At 31.8% G+C, this 22,411-nt stretch overlaps 2 protein-coding genes across 2 annotated transcripts in view; both read left to right on the top strand.

Moving 5' to 3' along the window:
* LOC127735639 (cyclin-G-associated kinase-like) overlaps positions 1–22,411 on the top strand; it is a 50,577-nt gene that overhangs the window by 5,687 nt on the left and 22,479 nt on the right. The window contains exons 2-7 of the mRNA XM_052245875.1: positions 6,757–6,818; positions 8,859–8,918; positions 9,255–9,369; positions 9,990–10,129; positions 10,534–10,659; positions 15,346–15,435. Of these exons, the coding sequence (XP_052101835.1) occupies positions 6,757–6,818; positions 8,859–8,918; positions 9,255–9,369; positions 9,990–10,129; positions 10,534–10,659; positions 15,346–15,435 (593 nt within the window). The remainder of the gene's footprint in view (positions 1–6,756; positions 6,819–8,858; positions 8,919–9,254; positions 9,370–9,989; positions 10,130–10,533; positions 10,660–15,345; positions 15,436–22,411) is intronic.
* Positions 16,144–18,861, top strand: LOC127735645 (uncharacterized). The gene is made up of 2 exons (XM_052245888.1): positions 16,144–16,471; positions 18,076–18,861. Exons 1-2 carry the CDS (start codon positions 16,387–16,389, stop codon positions 18,588–18,590), a joined length of 600 nt encoding a protein of 199 aa, XP_052101848.1. The 5' UTR covers positions 16,144–16,386; the 3' UTR covers positions 18,591–18,861.

The following is a 22,411-nucleotide window of genomic DNA, read 5'->3' as shown; positions in this document are numbered from 1 at the left end:
GTATGAAAATCATAATTGTTGTTATAACTAGCTTTGATGTACAAAATTTAAATACTGCATGAAGTTAGCTTCAGCTGCTTGGTGTGCTTGGTATGAGTAAACTTATTGAAGATTTGGTTTCTTTTTGCCTTTCCTTTACAAGTCTTTGATGAATAAACTTTGCCTTAATCTTCATGAAATTTTCTTATTCATGATTAATTTCGTCAAAATAATTGATAAACAATAAAACACTAATGGAAACCTGTTTACTTTTTTAGTATGTCACTTTAATTTGAAACAATAAGAATAACTTATTTATCATGTTTATAGCAATACACTAACTTAAACACAATTAAAATTTTATTCAACACAAAACCAATTAAAAGGAGGGAATGGACCCAGGGTGCGAACGTGTGGGGTGCAAACAGGAAAGGGGGCAACCGTGAATGGGAGTGAACATGATTTTGGGCGAACGGACCCTAATTCCTCTTGATGCGGACCTATAATACACGTCGGAAAGGCAGCCATTTTGATTTGACGAAGCCTAAACGATATAGAAAATCAACCGTTTCATGATAAAAAAATGAACAGGTACATGTAAACTAAACTTTTAGAATGATTTTATTTAATTTCCTAGTGAGCAACCCCAACACAAATGTCCAATTCGATCTCCAGCATTGTTTGAAATACAACTGACATTGCAATTTCAATTGTGACGTCAATCACATGCAGCCCATGTTTTATTCGAATTAGAACATGGCTTTGTTTTTAAAGCAAAAGAAGAACGTCAAATTAGAATTGAAAATAAGTTATACAAGTACTTGTAAGTCAATCACCCTGAATCAAGGAATTATTTGACAATGACGAAGTCCTCCCTACTTGAACTGGTCTTTTAATATGAGGCATGTGTTGACCTGTGTAAGAGGATGAAGTCCTTATCATGAATATTATGAATTTGATACCGATCTTCATTGTATTGTAGTCAGTATTCTTTTTGGTTATCAGATATTCAAATTTGGGTGGGAAATCATATGGCTTACAACATGGCAGCAGCCATCAACAGAACAGGAACAGGGTAATGTGCAAGTGCAACTGTTAAAATCATTATAATGTTAAAAACCATGGGTAACTTTTGAAATACCCTTCATCATTGGCTTTATGATTGAAGGCTTGACAATTCATAACTCTTTACCAATTAATTGCAAAACAATTTATGCCTAGCATAATTTCTGTTGAAAAAGTAACTGAAATAAGGAAATGTATCCAATGTTGGTCATGTTGTTAGGAGCTTAATTATGAAATCCTTTTCAATGTAAATAAAGAAACACTATCTGCTTTAGGTAACGTTTTTTCATAAGAAAGTTTTATTTTATTAAAAGTATAAAAATTTATACCTTAAGCGATGAAAATACCACATCACATTTATCATTATTCTTTTTACATTAGATAACATGTAAGGATACAAAAATCTGCCTGATCAAGTGAATTTCCCTACTCATTTTGTATGCTATCTTGAAAATGGTACCTTGTATTGCACGATTCATTTTATTACGTACTCCAGCAAGACACAAGTCAGATTATTCGTCCTCATATTATTGTCATTATTCTTTTTGGTAATCAGATATACAAATTTCGGGAAATTGTATGACTTACAACATGGCAGCACCCATCAACAGAACAGGAACAGGGTAATAAGCAAGAGCAACTGTTAAAAAAAAGTTAACAATTTTGAGTTCATTAGTATATTGATATTGTTATGGATTTTTTTGTTTTTTTTGGACTGTTATTTTTTTACAATTGATGTACAAATATTAGAGACATACATTGACATATATAATGTATGTAATTTGAGACAGGTTCTACCTGGTGAGTTCCCAAAGGTTATTGGTGCATTTTAGTTTTACTTACCATCACACTTTTTAGTAGCTGCAGAACCATTGCTCTTATGGTCCTTGTGATGTTCACAAGGGAAATTTTTTTTTTTAATGCTGTATGATCTCAAACAGGAGGCACGTCAGACAGTTTTTCAATTGATGAAAGTAAGCTTGATAACATCTTGTCACACATTGTGATGTCGCTGATAACTTTTACTCAGACATTGTTGATATTTAAGTTCTGCTCCTGTCCCAAAGCTGTGATACAAGAATTACTGAGCACCTGAACAGGGTGATATGAGCAAAGGGCAGGACAATTATGCAAGGTACTGTAAATTCAGAAATTATTGCGTGCATTTATTATTGCGTTTTTTGAAGAATTGACATAAATGCGAGATTAATAATTGCGATTTCTGGAAACTTTGCATACAGATATATGTATCGGATATCAGTATGCTAGTTCTTATTATTGCGATACTCACTCAGATGATTATTTGCAATAATAAAAACCTCGCAATAATTTCTGAATTTTTTACAGTATGGATCTGTTGAATAGTGGGTCAAATGATTTAATCTTACAACTGTTTGGGTTTTTCTTTAATAAACAGTTTATTGTCAAAGAAGTCAACTGTGGCATTACATGTACATGCATGTACCTGTTTTTTAGAAGTTTACTTTAGGTAAATTAGTTTATTATGTATTCTTCCCTGTGGTGGTTGTCCTTTTCACGATGTCAAAATCATTTTTTTTTTTTTTAGATTGGACAACAATAATTTTATTTAATAGATTTAAATGCATTGTAAGGAGAACACACAGAGATGAGATTTACAAAACAAAAAAATAAAAGAGGGAATTATGTTTGAAAGTCTCAATTGAGGCAAAACATCTTCAATTGTCAATAAACTTTATTTAAATGACTCACAAAAAAAAGTTTATAAGCTCCTTTCAGTATGTTCAAAGCTGAGACATTTTCACAGATGTGGTTAAATTTTCAGAGTACAAAGTGTGGTTAATTTTTCACAAAATGGAAAACACTGAAAGGCCCCTTTATTTGCAACTTCAGCAAGTAAAAATTCCCTATTTATATCTCACAGTTCTCTCTAATTCTTTACAAACATTTACTGTGACCTGATTGTAAGTGTTGTTTTTCACCTATTGCAGTCCATTCAAAATTCTGACCAAATTGCCATTTGTTTTATCATATCAAACTGTTCAACTGCACAGAAAATTTAACCATCTGCAGCAGGAATCCACATACTAGTCATGAAATCCAAAGTGATACTTACAATCCTATAAGATTTTAATTCCTCTTCATGTCTACAATGATAGAGTGGCCTATAATTTTGAAGTATATTATATTTATTGTACTAATTGGTCAATGAAAGGGTAAGGTAGTAATTCTTGAATTGCTAAAAATATGTCCTATTGAAGTTTTCTCTTCTAAATGTTGTGCATCTATGTATAAATAAAATAGAGAATGGAAACGGGTAATGTGTCAAAGAGACAAAAACCTGACCAAAGAGCAGAAAACAGCCCAAGGCTACCATTGGGTCTTCAACACAGCAAGAAAATCCTGCACCAAGAGGCGGGCTTCAGCTGGCCTCTAAACAAAAATGTGTACATGTACTACATGTAGTTCAGTGAAAATGGACGTCACACTAAAAAACATATGATAGAAACTAAAATTAAAAAAAACACCAAAATACATGCTTCAAAGATGTTTTCTTAGTAATACTTTTAACAATCAAATATATATGAATTTGTTGGAAATAGTTAAGTTTGCTCCTTTTTGATGTTATTATGAACAAATAATTGTGGGGAAATTATATGAAAAATCTATAAAAAAAGAAAACCAGAAAGAAGATTTATTGCCACCATATTGTTGGAGGTTTTTAAGGGTACATGTACATGTATATAGACAAAAAATGAACCTTCTACCATTTATTCTCTCTTCTTTTTTACAATACTTGTACAGTTATACAAATATTGTTGAAATTATACCAGTATAGTGGTTGCCAAGTTCAGGTGATTCAAAATAGGATTTAAAAAATATTATACTAGCATCCGAAGAAAAAAAAAAGTCAATATTTAAAACAAAAATTCTATTTTTCTGATAAATGTTCTTAGTTTTTCACACATTATTTGTCACTCAACATAACATTTGTACTCCGCCAGCAGCAATAGAAGGCGAGACACAGGGTTCCATGGAATCCTTTGTGATTTTTTTGTGTTGTCAAACTGAAATTTTCAGCCCCTACAAGATGATTCTTTCATATTTACATAAATATAAGAATTTTGGTATGGTTACCATTGAGACATATATCCACCAAAGACCTAAGGAGTAGGACGTTACAAATGTATGTACGGTACTTTTAACCGGACTAATCAGTGTTTTAATTCCATTCTCTGTTATATCATTCCATTCATGGAAGCCAAAGCAGACAATTAAAACAGTTCAGATGAGAAATATTTGGGTTACTGTACTATTGATTCATGAGAATAAGCTTGAACTCAACTTTTCAAAAAAGTAATGAGCCCCAGGACTCACCCTAAATACCCTAGTGAGAACCTTGCTTTGGTAAGAAGTGGACATGAGTCTCAAGGTTTACTTTGATTTAAACAAATTAAGGATACCCCAGTTATAATATTTACAACATACTCTATATGTCTTTCTTGGTTTTCTTGTGTAGTTGGGTCAATGTCTTGCAATATCTTGATGTACCAAATACTGATACAACAATACCAGCCGAGCTTTATGGTATTAATGACTTTTTTAGAAAGTATTAATGCTACTATTGATTCCTGGATGTCAGTGTGGTGTAGTATTGATCAATACACCAGAAATCTGTTGTTACCACTGCAGAGATCAATAACCTTAACATTTGGCAATTATGCATCATTTGATTGGTTGATTCTGTAACTTAGACATTGGAATCATTGATATTATTGAAAGACATTCTCTATATAATTCAAGGAGGAATCATGTCAAATTTTATTTCTTATATGTATTAAGTTTTTTGACAGCTTTGATGAACAACAAATATTTTGGCTTTTTTTTTCTCGTATTCATTGTTATAGCAGTAACACCTGACCAGTCAAGGGTGTAACTTGAATAAGTTATTAAAGAAAAATAACATACATGTGTTATTACGGATACTTTCTCTTAATCTGTAGTAACATATGTTTGTTATCAGTTAAATGTACCATAAATATTTTTATTTTCAGTGGGCATTTGGGAATTCTTGAAACTTGCGCAGTAACTTAATACATAACCTAGAAAAATAATTTTCCTATTCAATTAATACATTTTTGATCAACCATGGTAAATCAATGAGACAAGGCTTTTAAGTGATAACTTAGCTGTAATAACAAGGCTTAGTTATTACAGGCATTGAACTTATTACATGAGACACTTGGGAATGACTAGGAAGCTTGCGCAGAACCTCATTACATGCTCTTATCATTATGTATTACAATAAATTAAAATACATTGTGATATATGTAGGAGAAAAGGCTTTGAAAAGATGTAGAGAAGCTGTAATAACACCCATTAGTTATTACAGAAATATTTTTTCTGTAATAACATGGGTGTGTTATGCATGATTGGCAAACTATGGGCTGTTATATCTTTCTAAAGTTTAATATGCATAAAGACAATTATAATATCAATAGAACTAGTACACAATTTAACAAAATAAAGGATGTATAATGCCCCTTTGAAACATGTAACATACATATGTTATCACAGATTTTTGATTTTTTAGCCCTCAATAACAAATGTATGTTATTTTTCTCTAATAACTTATTTAAGTTATACCCTTGACTGCTGACAGGACCAGAATAATAATTTGTAAATAGAGACTTTACTTATTCTTTGAATAATAGAGTTCTTTTCTTCAATCCTCATTATTATAAACACTTTATAATCCATAAATATTTTCATAATAGATTTGATAAATAACTGCATTAATATTTTTACAAACATAAGTCTGGTAGACATATTTCAATTGATGTAGATTGATTATATGTGAAATACTTACCTGGTATCGAGAATTTTGGATACTAGTTTTTTAGCTTACCTGGCCAAAAGAGAACTATTAAAGATAAAGAGAAAGTTTAAAGGCAAAAATGATCAGCAATACAAGAGCTGCAAATATGTCGGTATATCCAAAATCACCAGTCTATGTCTGATCTTTACCCATTTTTTTTTAACTTTTAAGTTTAGGTCTAAAACTATAGTAGATAAAGAGAATTTGTAGATGGAAAAAATTATCAGCAATACATGTACAAGATCAACAAAAATAATATTTAACTCATGAATTATTTTCTTGTCGATTTATTGGAGAGTTTCCCTTCCTGACGATTCATATAGGCCCAGGTGGGTGACACAAGCTCTTTAAAACCTCTAGCATGTCTAGTTTTACTCTCAAAGACTAAAATTTTGAAATACAAAAAATCAAACTTTTTGAAACCAAAATTTAAAATATCTTTAAAACAGTTGCATTTTTTTTAGGGCACAAATTGTTTTTCCAAATAAAAATCACCTCTTATTAGAATTTATGGAAACTTTACCAGAATCATAACCAAATAATGCCATTGTGCATATATATATACTTTTAACATGATTTTTTTCCGCTAGGGAAATCATGGACTGTATAAGGGGATGATGGTATCATGTATGACCTTTGATTACTTCATGTATAGCTTCATTTTTGGTAGGATATCAGTTCATGTGGTGTAAATTGTCTTTTAGTTTTTGCAGGAGTTGTAGCTCCTCTATACCATATATTTAACCCTAGTTATGAGTGTTATTAAAAAATTTTAATATGTAATGTGGGCAAAGGGATAATTGGTTACAGTTAAACTTCATGTGTTGTATAACCTACATGTCTGTTTATTACAGGTGGATTTGCCTTTGTATACATTGCTCAAGACACTACAAGTGGAAAGGATTTTGCTCTCAAGGTAAACACTTCAGACGTGTATGTCCGATTAGATCTTGTCTTCTGACATCAAGATAAGTGGGGTCTCGGAGGCCATGTGGTTTAAGTACTTCATCTGCTGTATTGCTAGCCTGTCAACATTGACGTTGTGAGTTAGAACCCTGCATGTGGCAGATGCATTCGACTCCCAATTTTAATTGACTAGGATTGTCAGTTTTCATGCAGAAGGTCAGTGGTTCTCTCAAGGGAATCCAGCTCCCTTCACCAATTAAAACTGATTGCCAGGATATAGCCAGTAGTACTGAAAGTGGTGTCAAACACCAATAAACAATCAATCAAAATAAGTATCATGGCAGGTAGCACTAGTCATGTTGCATCATAGAAAGTACTTTACATTACCTTAGTATCACAATAGTGTTTCATGGAAAAAGAAAATTTAAGATATGAGATTTAAATATATTAATGAACCAGAATTATATACATTGTAGATGCAAAATATCAATTCTACCACTGAATCAATGGGACATAAAAATTAATTGTCATATTTAAAATTGGACTCCTTATGTTCCATGAACACTAGGTAGTGTTCTGGTAGGTGACATTGTAAAGCCATATTAACACTAGAATAATAGATCATGAGCCTTTGCATTCTTTCCAAAAAAAATAATTGAATTTCAGGAGTGTGCTTGGGTGTTCGAAGCTAATTTAAATACCATCATTTGCAAAAAAGATTATTGTGACATTAAGATATATTATTTATATTATTATACGACCGCAAAAAAAAATTGTGGTCATATATTGGTATGACGTTGGCGTCGTCGTCTGAAGACACATTGGTTTTCACACTCTAACTTTAGTTAAAGTGAATGGATCTCTATGAAATTTTACCATAAGGTTCAATACCACAAAAGGAAGGTTGGGATTGATTTTGGGGGTTATGGTACCAACAGTTAAGGAATTAGGGGCCAAAAATAAGCATTTTTGTAACTTCCAGACATAACTTGTGTGTTAGTGTATGGATCTCTCTGACATTGTACCACACAGTTCCATATCACAAAGGGAATGCTGGGATTGATTTTGGGGGTAATTGCCTCCAAATTTTAGGAATTAGGGGCCAAAAAAGGGGCAAAAAACGAGCATTTTTCTAGTTTCATGACAATTACTTGTGTGTAAGTGTATGGATCTTTATGAAATTGTACTACAAGGTTCCATATCACAAAGGGAAAGCTGGAATTGAGTTTGGGGGTAATTGCCCAAAACGTTTAGGGATAAGGGGCCAAAAAGGGGAAAAAAATAAGCATTTTTCTAGTTTCCAGACTATAACTTGTGTTCAAGTGTATGGATCTCTCTGAAATTGTACTGCAAGGTACCATACCACAAAGGGAAGGCTGGGATTGATTTTGGGGGTAATTGCCTCAAAATTTTAGGAATAAGGGGCCAAAAAGGGGCAAAAAAACAAGCATTTTTCTAGTTTCAGGACAATAACTTGTGTGTAAGTGTATGGATCTTTATGAAATTGTACTACAAGGTTCCATATCACAAAGGGAAAGCTGGGTTTGAGTTTGGGGTAATTGCCCTAAACGTTTAGGAATTTGGGGCCAAAAAACAAGCATTTTTCTAGTTTCCAGACAATAACTTGTGTTCAAGTGTATGGATCTCTCTGAAATTGTACTGCAAGGTACCATACCACAAAGGGAAGGCTGGGATTGAGTTTGGGGATGATGAATCATAAGGGGGTTCAAAAAATTGGGGGGGGGGGATTTTTTTTTCCTTTTTTCTCTTTAAAATTTTCCATTTTAAATTTGTTATTTCTGATTTATATATAAAAGCAAATAATAATGATATGGTTTGAATAGGTAAATTAAATTGTTTTAAGTTCTTAGACCACATTCATTCTGTGTCAGAAACCTATGCTGTGTCAATTATTTAATTACAATCCAAATTCAGTGCTGTATCAAGCTTGAATGTTGTGTCCATACTTGCCCCAACTGTTCAGGGTTCAACCTCTGTGGTCGTATCAAGCTGCGCCCAGCGGAGCATTTTATTTTGAATATGTTTTCAGAGGTTATTAGCCAACGATGAAGAAAAGAACAAAGCAGTGTTGGAAGAGATTAGGTTCATGGTATCCATTACTATACATGTTATAGATAGAATTGATTATCCTGGTAGTACAGGAAGAATACATACTCATTGGTTAGATGTCATGTTTCATATAATTGGCTTCTTGAGTATGTCTGTCAAAAGCTTTTAGTTAAGACTGCAAAGGTTTCTGGCTAGGGACAAGAAAATAACCAAGTAATAAGGTTCAATTAACCTGTAGTAGAATTTTTGAAAATTAGATATACTAGAATAAGTCATAACATTAAAAAAACTAAATTTTCCATTTATCATAAAATTTGAAATGTATTTGTACCAAGATTATGTATATATTATTTATGGTTCCTTAACCACTGCCTAGAAAAAGTTAACAGGTCACAGTAACATTGTACAGTTCATAGCAGCTGCATCTATTGGTAAGGAGGAATCAGGACATGGGCAGGCTGAATATCTCTTATTGATGGAACTATGTAGTGGTAAGTCCACTACATTAACTTTACTTTAAGAAATTCACTGACCATATAAAAAACTAGGTTTTCAGATTGATTTTAGGATTATCTGACCTTCACATTTCATGGTACATTGATCAATATAATTTTCATTGATATCAACAGATTTTCATTTATCAAAATTTATAAGCTATAATTTTGTTGTATAAAATCATAAGAAGTATACAGGTCTAACTGACAAGATTCATCTGACCTTGACCTCAATTTCATAGACTATTGATAATTTTAAGTTTGCGTCATACCTGGAGTAAAACCTTAACCTCTAAGACTTTCAACATAAAATACAATCATAATCTGTGAATCAGGCAAGACATTCCAGCGTGTCCACTCTTGTGTTTTCATAAGACTAAATCATAAGCTGAATAAAAGATTACCCTATAATGACTTTCTTTATTGAACATTAATTCAATTTATTTTATGTTTTTGCAGATCTACTGGTATACATAATTTCTCTTAATGGATTTTACAATAATGCATAAAATTGGAAAAGGAGAGAAGAAAAAATAAAACATTAAAAAAAAAACAAGTCCTACTGAACAATTATTCATTAAAAATTTGATTATAAATATTATGTGATAATTTTACAGGTGGTCAGTTAGTAGATATTATAAATAGAAGACCTGGTCCTTTACCATGTGACCAGGTGTTGTTATCATTCTATCAAACATGTCGAGCAGTCCAACACATGCATAGACAGAACCCACCTATAGTCCACAGAGATCTTAAGGTGAGATTACACTAGATTTTATTAATTATTTTCTGGTAAGATATATATACATGTACTGTAAGAAAATTGTAATCCTGAAATATCTGAATAGGCTTTACACACAAAATTCATATTTCTTACACTTACATTTTTAGAAGATACTGAGAGAACCAACAAAAAGCTTACGAAGATATTATGGTAGAATAGAGCACATTCATAGAGCACCACAATCTCAGTAAATCAAGTAACGTGTTTAAGCCTTAATAATTAGAAATCCTTGATGTAAATTCTTCAGAATTGATGAAATTTATTTGATTTATGATTTTTTCTTGTCTTCTAAATCTGTGATAACTGGAAAGATATAATTTGAAATCTACTTCATGGCAAACTTTGAGTTTTGTACATAATGAATTGTTTTGTTTCAGGTAGAGAATCTGCTTTTGAGTTCCCAAGGATCAATAAAACTATGTGATTTTGGTAGTGCTACAACAAAGACCCATTATCCTGATTCTGGCTGGTCTGCTATACAGAGGAGTCTTGTAGAAGATGAGGTAACAATTATAATGATATTATTTCATGAACAAAACATTAGGAATATGATTTTTGAATTTTGTTTCAACTTTGCCATATAAGGGGAGATAACTTGGATAATGTAACTTTATAAAAGAATGTGTTAGGGCTATTCCATTAAAATGTATGTGGGAGGGTAGGAAGGGAAGTTTAATTATTGAATGTGGGTCATGGGTCTTTTTACAGTATGCGTCTATTACCATTATGCAAAATTATCTAAAAAAATGGTTCTTGGTTGTAGGGATATTTTCAAAGTCCCTTCCTACCCTCCCACATACACTTTAATGAAATAGCCCTTATCAATTTACCTACTTTGTTTTGTAGTAAGAAGACTAGCCCCATGACCCTTATTTTTATTTTCTTTAAGCACATTATTAGAGCTTTCTTCTCATATTTTATCTTAATATTCTATTGTTTAGTTTTCTTTTTATCACAAAAAATTTGTTTTTCATGTATAATCTATAAGAAATCTGACAATTTAGCACAACCTGTAGCTTGATTAAAAAGCCCAGTGACCAATACTTTTTATAATATTGGTAGGTGCATTATTCTCCAATCTTTATTGACAAGGATTGTCAGTTTTTCTACCAAAGGTTGGTGGTTCTCTCCGGGCACTCCAGCTTCCTCCACCAATAAAAACTGACTGCCACAAAATAGCGCAATAGTGCTGAAAGTGCCATTAAACACCAGTCAATCAATCAATCAATAAAACCAGCAAACCAAAATACAGCTTGATTTTCTATTATACAGAAATGAATCATCTTTTTATTTTTATACGACCGCAAAAAAATTTTTGTGGTCGTATATTGGAATGACGTTGGCGTCGTCGTCATCCGAAGACACATTAGTTTTTCGCACTCTAACTTTAGTTTAAGTGAATGGATCTCAATGAAATTTTACCATAAGGTTCAATACCACAAAAGGAAGGTGGGGATTGATTTTGGGGGTTATGGTACCCACAGTTAAGGAATTAGGGGCCAAAAATAAGCATTTTTGTAACTTCCAGACATAACTTGTGTGTAAGTGTATGGATCTCTCTGACATTGTACCACAAGGTTCCATATCACAAAGGGAATGCTGGGATTGATTTTGGGGGTAATTGCCTCCTAGTTTTAGGAATTAGGGGCAAAAAAGGGGAAAAAAACAAGCATTTTTCTAGTTTCATGACAATAACTTGTGTGTAAGTGTATGGATCTCTCTGACATTGTATCACAAGGTTCCATATCACAAAGGGAATGCTGGGATTGATTTTGGGGGTAATTGCCACCAAATTTTAGGAATTAGGGGCCAAAAAGGGGCAAAAAACAAGCATTTTTCTAGTTTCATGACAATAACTTGTGTGTAAGTGTATGGATCTTTATGAAATTGTACTAGAAGGTTCCATATCACAAAGGGAAAGCTGGAATTGAGTTTGGGGGTAATTGTCCAAAAAGTTTAGGAATAAGGGGCCAAAAAGGGGCCTAAAATAAGCATTTTTCTAGTTTCCAGACAATAACTTGCGTTCAAATGTATGGATCTCTCTGAAATTGTACTGCAAGGTACCATACTACAAAGGGAAGGCTGGGATTGATTTTGGGGGTAATTCCCTCAAAACTTTAGTAATTAGGGGCCATAAAAGGGCAAAAAAACTAGCATTTTTCTAGTTTCCAGACAATAACTTGTGTTCAAGTGTATGGATCTCTCTGAAATTGTACTGCAAGGTACCATACCACAAAGGGAAAGCTGGGATTGAGTTTGGGGGTGATGAATCATAAGGGGGTTGAAAAAATTGGGGGGGGGGGGGTTTCATTTTTTTTCTTTTAAATTTTCCATTTTAAATTGGTTATTTCTGATTTATACAGTACTACCTGTGACATTATCTTACTAATGGTGGCCATAAAAAATATGGTCACCATGATGGCCCTTAATGTCCATCATTGTACCTCCTGTTGCTTAATTAATACACAAGGTATTAATCAAAAACTAGTCAAGGATAAAGGGAAATCATGACTGCATTGAAGTGTTAAAATTATATAACTTGCAGGTAAAGTGTCTCAGGTAAAATATATGTGTTTGTCAAATTTAATAGCTGTGATTATGACAAGAAAATTCTAAAATAAAATAAATAATAAAACTAGTTGAACATATAGCTTCCTAACTTTTTTTTGTAAAATTTTTCTCATGACTGTTTGTTTTGAAATTATACCATGTATACCTTTTAAATAATTCTCTCAATTTAAGTTATTTGTTACATGTATTTTTTGGCAAGTGAATAATAAATGAATATCATCTTCTAATATAATGCAAACTTTCACATCGCCTGCCTTTTTCTATTGAAAAGGTGTTTCTCAAATTAATTTTCTAAAATCAAAATTGTTTATACTTACTGCATTCAACATTGTTTAACAAATGTTTAAGATTATCTTTAGGACTTATTCTAAATAAAATTTAGGCAATTCATTATTTCTCTATTGAATAAATACATGTATATATTCAAAATATTCATTACAGAAAAATTTGATAATATTTTTATTTTCATATAAACATTTTACAATTTAATCAAGTTTACGACAAAAAAAACAAAAACAAACATTATAATGCAAAGAAATAACAATTCTATAAGAAATCAAAACACATGGACAAAAATTATTAGGTTTCTGCCCTCAGTTCTAATGACTTTTTTTTTATAAAGGAGTTAATATTTTAAACATGTTCCATGTTATAGAGGTTTAGGATTTTTTTTACTTTTTGTTCTTGGTTAAAATTTCATTCATAAGATTCAAGATGTTATTCATAAACTGGTCAGAGACATTATAATGAGAAGGTAAACAATTTTCAAATTGATTATCTCTAAGCTGTTGTGTTTATTTTACAAACAATTCTATCCTTTATAGGAATTTTTACCCACCATCTTCTATTTCTAAATAATGACCACTAATTCTTTACTTAGTGAAGCATTTGAGTTTACTGTTTTCATCATAAGTTTTTATTTTATTTTCAAAAATATTTTAATTTTTTTTCTTAAATTTCATTTTTAATCAAGGGCTTTAAAGAATCTAATTCATTCAAGTCCCTGCAGTTATTAACTTTATCTAAAAGGCCTGAGTTGAGTGAAATATTTTTTGCAAATGTATACCAAGAATAAGTATCATGCATATGCCAGTCCTGCACTTTCCGACAATATAATACACAGAACAAAACGTAATTTAATTAATGGGCCATAAAAATGTCACAATCTATATGGAAGTGTACTTTATTTTTTTCTGGAGACAAATTTTGCCTGTTAACTGATAAAATTAGCTAAACTGAAGATAACATACTTGATAAGTTTACAATTGTTTCAACAGAGACATATATATGTGTATATATGTCTCTGGTTTCAAAAAGCAAGACAATTTTTTCTTTAAATACAATTTCTTTTCAAAGATTTACTTTATTCAGAGATAAGAACATTTTTCATTATGATTAGCATTTATCAAAATTTGATATTAACTAGGTAGCCATTTGGGAAATTTAAGTCTCTTTAGTGGTTCTTCATGCACAACTCCAGTTTGAGATTTGAAAAATATAAAAGATAAACAAAAATAGTTTATTCCTATACCATATAATGATATCTGTAGTTTTCCTGAATAATAATCATGATATTAGATATTAGATTATACAACTTTGTTAACAAAATTTATTGTAAAAGGATTGATATTCATGATATTGATAATTTTAATTTGTTAAGAAACAGGCTTGTTAAATTACTTGCTTCATGGTTCCTTTAAACATATCATTTTCATGATTATAAGTTATAACTAATAATAATTCATATTATAATGCAAACAAACAATAGAATTCCATGCACATCATGTACAATAACTTTTTTTTACTGAAAAAAATAATTATTTAAAGGATTCTCTGTTTTGTTTTCAAATGCTAGTCAATAACTTATCTTTGAATTTTTGTCATTTTTACTCAAGATTCTTTGCAAGAAGAAATTAAAAGAATAAGAAGCAAAAAAACAAATAAAAAATAAAAAATAACATGAAAAAATAAAAAAATAAAAACATAAGAAAAAAAAAGAAAAAATGTAAATTTAGACAGAAAAATCAACAAATGATATGAATTAAGTTTAATTAACAAAGACTAAAGCAACATTCTATTCTACATTTTCAAGAAAAGGTGAAATGTCAATTTGAGAAGAAACCTGAGCTACCTGTACAGGTAAATTTTAAAGAAACATACAAGCTGAAAACTTCAATGCTGATTGATTTCAACAGGTAACATAATTAGATAAAACATCAACCTATGTTTTATGACCCCAATAAATGGCCAACATCTCAAGATTGAATACCCCAATAAATGGCCACCATTCGATGGTGACCATACAAGAGGGTGGACATAATTAAGAGGAAGTCACAGGTTGTACTGTATATAAAAGCAAATAATAATGATATTGTTTGAATAGGTAAATTAAAAATTTTTAAGTTCTTAGACCACTTTCATTCTGTGTGAGATTTTGTCAAATATTTAATTACAATCCAAATTCAGTGCTATATCAAGCTTGAATGTTGTGTCCATACTTGCCCCAATTGTTCAGGGTTCAACCTCTGCGGTCGTATCAAGCTGCGCCCCAGCGGATCATTTTTTTACAGTTATATTAATGATAAGAAAATTCAAAATTCTATTTTTTTTTTTTTTAGATTACAAGAAACACTACACCTATGTACAGATCTCCAGAAATGTTAGACTTATACATGAATTATCCTATTTGTGAAGGTCTGGATATATGGGTAAGTTCATTGAAATTTAAATCTATTTATTCATTTAATTTGTACATACTGGAAAATCTTTGAGATCATCTGAGAAGAAAATATTATAAGATTTAAAAAAAAAATGCAACTAACATTACAGTAATCTATGATAAAACAGTTAAGATTTCACAGGTTTCTGATTGATGCAAAGTTTGGTTTAGACAAGTTTCACAGTATAGTAAAAAAAAGGGAGATAAAAGGAAATTGGAGCTACATGTGTCCTTCAATTTTTAAAGGCAGTGCTTTAATGCCTTTCTAGTTGCCGTGTTAATATTTCTTTCCGCGATATCCAACTTATCTACGTGGGGGGTCATTAGGCTCCAAGTAGATCCGGAAAATGTTGATTCTCTCCTCTTCTTATTGTGGTATCAAATGTTTTTTGTCTCATTTCATTTACATTGGGAAATAGAGAAACGATCATTGTGTTTTGTTAGTTTTAAAAACTTTTGATATATTTGTATTTTACATTATAAGCAGTCAACCGATTGACAAACTAGAATTATTTGAATTCCGTGTGGAAAGAGGTCGGGTTAATTTCGAGTGTTATCTGCAATCTAGATGTTTATAAATCATTTCAGTCGTTGATATAATAATTAAAGGTCGACTGAACATGAATTATATTATACAATTTAAAGCGCATTTCTGTTTATGCACGCGAACCCGTCTAACGTTATTATTATTTCGCAGTTATATAAAGTAGCAAATTATCGTTCCTGAATAGGTGGCGCCGTGGTAGCCGATCCTGTACTTCAACTTCCGGTTTCTGCACTGTGCAACTATTACAGTTGCATTTTTAATTAACGATGCCAAGTACTTGTTGTTGTGTACCTGGGTGTCATTTAAGAGGAGGACATGCATTTCCAAATGACTTAAAAAGAAGGAAAAGTTGGATCAACGCCATGGCCCATACGCAGATTGGACGAGAACACGATGAAATCGTGGAGTCCATCTCAATCAGCTGTTGTTTGCAAGGCACATTTTACTGAAAAAGACTACGTGCAGGAAACTATTCATGGTAAAACTCTATTTTCTTTTTAAAATATATAATTATATATGTTATCGCCATGCGAATAAAACAAAGTCTGTTTACAACCGCAATTATCGTTTTAGAATAAAAGGGGGTGGTTAATTCAAGACGTCATAATTTTTTGGATTACGATTCAATGTGATCTGTTTGAGATTTTTTGGTGCTTGCTACAATTATAATGATTTCTTACAAGAGGTATATCATACTGAGAATTATTTTAGCAGTAATTATGCTAATGTAGTAATGACAGGAATGCATAAGCTATGCCTCTTAGACTTTCTTGAAAAATATCAATGACAATGTTAACAGGAACAAAACAATGACATGCTCTCATCTATATTATAGTTATGTAGGTACAAACAATGTATGTTTGTTGCATACGTCTCTCATTGTTTGTCCTTTGGATTTACATAACATACATTTTGATGTACATTGAATCAGGCTAACATAGTTTTATCCAGATTGTAATGAATAAATCTAGTTAATATTTTGCCAGGTAGTACAAAGGGATTATAGTTATCTCGTACCATTGTAAACTCGTACCAATGTCAACTCGTACCACTAAACAAAAACTCGTACCACTGCTAACTCGTACCACGGTAAATTCATACCATTGTAAACTCGTACCAACTTATTTAAATGCATTCAAATGGTGTTTAATGATGAATATATACTTTAATTTCACTCAATACCTCTTAAGTCTGTAAAATGTATATAATTTGAAATTACAATAACCAATTTGTAGCTTATTTTCCTTGTCTAATTGGATAGAGAAAACCGTGGCAGATTGGCTTTGTTGTCTCCCTTGAATAGACTCTTTTTTAAACTTTTACTGACAACTATTTGATATAATTTTTAATCATTCCAAATCAGTAACATTGAATAGATTTGGGTATTTTTCTATTGTTTCTAAAAGGAATTTTATTTAATGAAAGAATTTATTGATTGTGTTTTAAAGGTTTAAAATTGTTTATGACCAACAGTTAGAAAGTATGAAATTTATTTTTATACAATATTCAGCACATTTCAGCAGAATATGACCATGATTATACAAGTTGATTAGTTAAAGATAAAAAAAAACAAGTTGATTAGTTAATAATCAACCAATAATCACACAATCAAAGGAATTTAATATATTTATTAGCATGGTAATTAAGAAATTACATTCGTATTTTTGTCTAAGTTTTCATTAAAATCTGGTATAAATTTCAAAGATATTTTAATTTTTTGTATAAAGCTTAAAAAAAAAATAATCATAAAACATTCGTATTTTTGTCTAAGTTTTCATTAAAATCTAGTATAAAATTCAAGTAATTCAACTTTTTTTATTTAGTTTACCAAAAAAAAAATCATAAAACATTCGTATTTTTTGAATATATTTTTAATGGTACGAGTTTGCAGTGGTACGAGTTCTGATTGGTACGACTTCCCAGTGGTACAAGTTTACGTTGGTACGAGTTAACTTTTTTGGTACGAGTTTACGTGGTACGAGTTTACAATGGTACGAGTTAACTTGCTTCCGTACAAAGTATGCATTGCTAATGGAAGTTCAAGTAATTATCAAAAAACTAATGTTTTATAACCTTTTTCAGGGCACAAACCCACTATACAGAGACTTAAGTCTACTGCCAATCCCAGCCTATTTTCCTGGACCAAGCAAGAGACTGAATCGTCCGCAAAAAGAAAAATCAGGGCAGTTTCCTGTGAAAACAAAAGAACTAAACTTGATGAATATTGTAGTAGAAATCTAGAGGAAAGTTTTGATTGTAAAGTTGGTTTTCCTGAAGAAGTAATTCATACTGCAGACAGGATTTATGACTGTCCACCACCAACTGCCGAGCTAATGTTGAGCTTCACAGATGGAATTACGCAAACACCATCAATGCCTATATTTTCAGCAGAGAATTTTGAAATGAAGACACGTGACACAGCCATGCATTTTTACACCGGTTTAGAGTTGTATACTAAATTTTTATTTGTTTTGACCACACTTGGTCCAACAGCACATTGTTTGAGATACATATATATTCAAATTGATAGGGTGTCATTTGAAAATCAGTTTTTTTATGACTTTGATGAAATTGATGCATTATACAACCAACTTTGAACTGTCTAGATTCTAGATTGAAACTAGTGTTAAGAATATTGTGTAAACATGGATTGTTTTTATGTCTAAACAGTGGCGTGAGGCTAACACTTGGCCATTTAGTGGTTTAGTCAGGTATTTTTCGCCATCCAACTTCAAATTAAAGTTTCCTACAACTTGGATTATTATTGACAGCACAGAATATCCCGTGATAAAACCTAAAGCTCCTAGAGCTCAGGCAACCTTTTCATCATATAAAAACAGAAACACTGAAAATACTTGTATGTTCGACACCCGGATGGTTTAGTCAACTATGTCTCTAATGCATATGTTGGTTGTACCAGTGACTGTGAAATAGTTGAAAGATGTAGAATAGTTCAGTTATGTGATCCAGGTGACAGTGTGATGGCAGACAAAGGTTTAAATGTGCAAGATTTGTTTGCTCACTTTTTTCAAAAAAAGAAACGGAATTAGTTCCAAAACTCTTATACGGGATAGAAAAGTCTCCAATTATCACATGCACATAGAGCTAATTATTGGACTTGGCAAAACATACAAAATTCTTATAAATCCTATGAATGGAACTGAAACAAAACTTTCATCTGAAATAACATTTAGTTGTTTTATGTTGTGTAATTTTAGAACTTGTATTGTGCCAAAGGATGCATAAATAAAAGTGACGCAATGAAGTTTGTTCTGATATATATATATAAATATTATTTACAATTACATGCACATGTAAATTGTAATGCATATAAAAATAAGGAGATGTGGTATGATATTCAGTGAGTTTATCGAACCAAAGTGCATAAGAAATGGGTTAAGCAGTTACAGGTGTTACTGTCACCATACAATCTCCAACAATTAGAAAAACTTGTACCGTGTAAAAAATTTCAGAGATCTTACAACTAAGTTTTGTTGTCTCACCTTGACTTTGGTGAATTGTTTATATCTGTTGATGTAAATATAAAAAAGAAGATGTGGTATGATTGCCAATGAGACAACTCTCCACAAGAGACCAAATGACACAGAAATTAACAGCTATAGGTCACAGTACGGCCTTCAACAATGAGCAAAGCACATACCGCACAGTGAGCTATAAAAGGCCCCGAAATGACAATGTAAAACAATTCAAACAAGAAAACTAACGGCCTAATTTATGTACAAAAAATGAATGAATAACAAATAAGCAACACATAAACAAACGACAACCACTGAATTACAGGCTCCTGACTTGGGACAGGCACATACATGTACATGCAGAATGTGGCGGGGTTAAACATGTTCACGGGATCCCAACCCACCCCCTAACCTGGGACAGTGGTGTAACAGTACAATATAAGAGCGAACTATAAAAATCAGTTGAAAGAGGCTTAACTCATCAGATGGATAAATACAAATACTAGTGGACGTGGCCGGGTAGTTGTACATCCAAACAACAAAAAGACACTAAGTACAGATCTGAGAGTACTCGCATTTACTGACAGCTAGTTCATGGAGTTCAAAGCCACAAACAACTGACAAAAAAATCTTGCATCTAAGACTAAATTATCAATCCGTAAACTCCCTTTAGAATTTTATAAATTTTAGATTTTACATTTCTGAGTTATGGGGTTTTATTCATTAAAAAAGGGGGGATTTTCCAGTTTTTGGACAACAACTCAAAAATGCTTTAAGCAGTTCGCATGAAACTTCGGTGAATTATTTATAGCTATTGATGTAATCTCCCTATTGATTCTCATAAATTTATAATATGACATTGAGAAGAAATTGAACTTTATTTGTTTATAGTCTGGCAACAGATTTATTAAGTATTGCGCAACAGCACAGTGTATTGCACAACAGCAAGAAATCTTTAATTGAATATCAATTCAATTCATATAACCGATTTCAAGTTCTTTGACTACATTTATTCAGAAACTATAATATGTCAAATATTTAATTACAATCCAAATTCAGACCGGTATCAAGCTTGAATATTGTGTCCATCTTTGCCCCAACTGTTCAGGGTTGGACCTCTGTGGGTGTATCCAGCTGCGCTCAGCGAATCAGTTTATTACTTAATTAAGAACTCCTTTTTGTCGAGCCTGCGACTTTTGTCGCAGAAAGCTCGACATAGGGATAGTGATCCGGCGGCGGCGTTAGCTAACTTCTTAAAAGCTTTATATTTTAGAAGGTGGAAGGTCTGGATGCTTCATACTTTGTATATGGATGCCTCATGTTACAAAGTTTCCGTCAGTCACATGTCCAATGTCCTTGACCTCATTTTCATGGTTCAGTGACTACTTGAAAAAAAAGTTAAGATTTTTTGTAATGTTTAATTCTCTCTTATTATAAGTAATAGGATAACTATATTTGGTATGTGCATACCTTGCAAGGTCCTCATGCCCGTCAGACAGTTTTCACTTGACCTCGACCTCATTTCATGGATCAGTGAACAAGGTTAAGTTTTGGTGGTCAAGTCCATATCTCAGATACTATAAGCAATAGGTCTAGTATATTCGGTGTATGGAAGGACTGTAAGGTGTACATGTCCAACTGGCAGGTGTCATCTGATCTTGACCTCATTTTCATGGTTCAGTGGTTTTAGTCAAGTTTTTGTGTTTTGGTCTTTTTACTTATACTGTATGCAATAGGTCTACTATATTTGGTGTATGGAATGATTGTAAGGTGTACATGTCTAGCTGGCAGGTGTCATCTGACCTTGACCTCATTTTCACGGTTCAGTGGTCAAAGTTGAGTTTTTGAGTTTTGGTCTTTTTTTCTAATACTATATGCAATAGTTCAACTATATTTGGAAATATTTTATGATCTATATGTCAGTCACACAGGTTTTTTTTTACCTTGACCTCATTTTCAAGGTTCATTGCTCAGTTTTAAGTTTTTGTGTTTTGGTCTATTTTTCTTAAACTATAAGCAATAGGTCAACTATATTTGTTGTATGGAAGAATTGTTAGCTGTACATGCCTGCCTAGCATGGTTCATCTGACCTTGACCTCATTTTCTTGGTTCATTGGTCAATGTTTAGTTTACTTGGTTAATGTTAAGTTTATGTGACAGTTGTAATAAAGTTTTATATTTAGGACTATCAACATAATATCAATGATTAGTAAAGAAGGCGAGACATTTCAGCGTGTGCACTCTTGTTTCATTCATAAATTACTTTATACTTGGAAATATAATTTTGCTTGGAGTTATAGTTTCTAAAAAAAGTATTGTCATTGAATGAGTTGACATGTTGCAATGTACATTTATTCTACATAGTTCTATGGTACCAAATCAAAAGTTTATATTAAAGAAAGAAGTCAAAGGTTTCCCATCATAGTTTAGTTACATACATTTTTTTTGTACCTGAGGTCGTTGAATATAGATCATTATATAAATAAGGAGATGTGTTATGATTGCCAATGAAACAACTATCATCCATACATTGTACTTACCAGTAACAAACCACATTTGCTAAGTTGAATAAAATACAGTTGATAACATTTACTTATTACTAAAAAGAAAATGCCAAACTATTTTAAACAGTATTTGACTATAAACATAGATAAAAGAGGTACAAACTGGACATAATGCACTAGTTCATAAACAAGTGAGAACTATCGCCTTCATATGGTGCTCAGAATATGACATTCATAAAACTTGTTCAATATCATTAGAGAACTCTAAATCTTAAATACTGAAAGCCACCTCTGATAAGTACAATGTACTATGCAAGATAATGATATAACTGGACTAAAAATACACACAACCTGTAATTAACTGCCTTTACAGCGCTTTCGCGCTTTGATTCTCTGACCATATGCATATTTGAAAATAATATTTAATGTGGGTGTCTT

Source organism: Mytilus californianus, unplaced genomic scaffold (assembly GCF_021869535.1).
Source record: "Mytilus californianus isolate M0D057914Y unplaced genomic scaffold, xbMytCali1.0.p SCAF_1, whole genome shotgun sequence".
Classification (NCBI taxonomy): Eukaryota; Metazoa; Mollusca; class Bivalvia; order Mytilida; family Mytilidae; genus Mytilus; species Mytilus californianus.
Note: the sequence above shows the minus strand (reverse complement) of the source record. Positions and strands in the feature narration are given on the sequence as shown.

What these genes read in the sequence shown, in the direction of transcription:
- LOC127735645 (XM_052245888.1), top strand. Translation starts at nt 16,387, where the DNA reads ATGAAATCGTGGAGTCCATCTCAATCAGCTGTTGTTTGCAAGGCACAT. An exon ending in CGTGCAGGAAACTATTCATG is followed by an intron (nt 16,472 to 18,075) that starts GTAAAACTCTAT and finishes AACCTTTTTCAG; the next exon opens with GGCACAAACCCACTATACAG.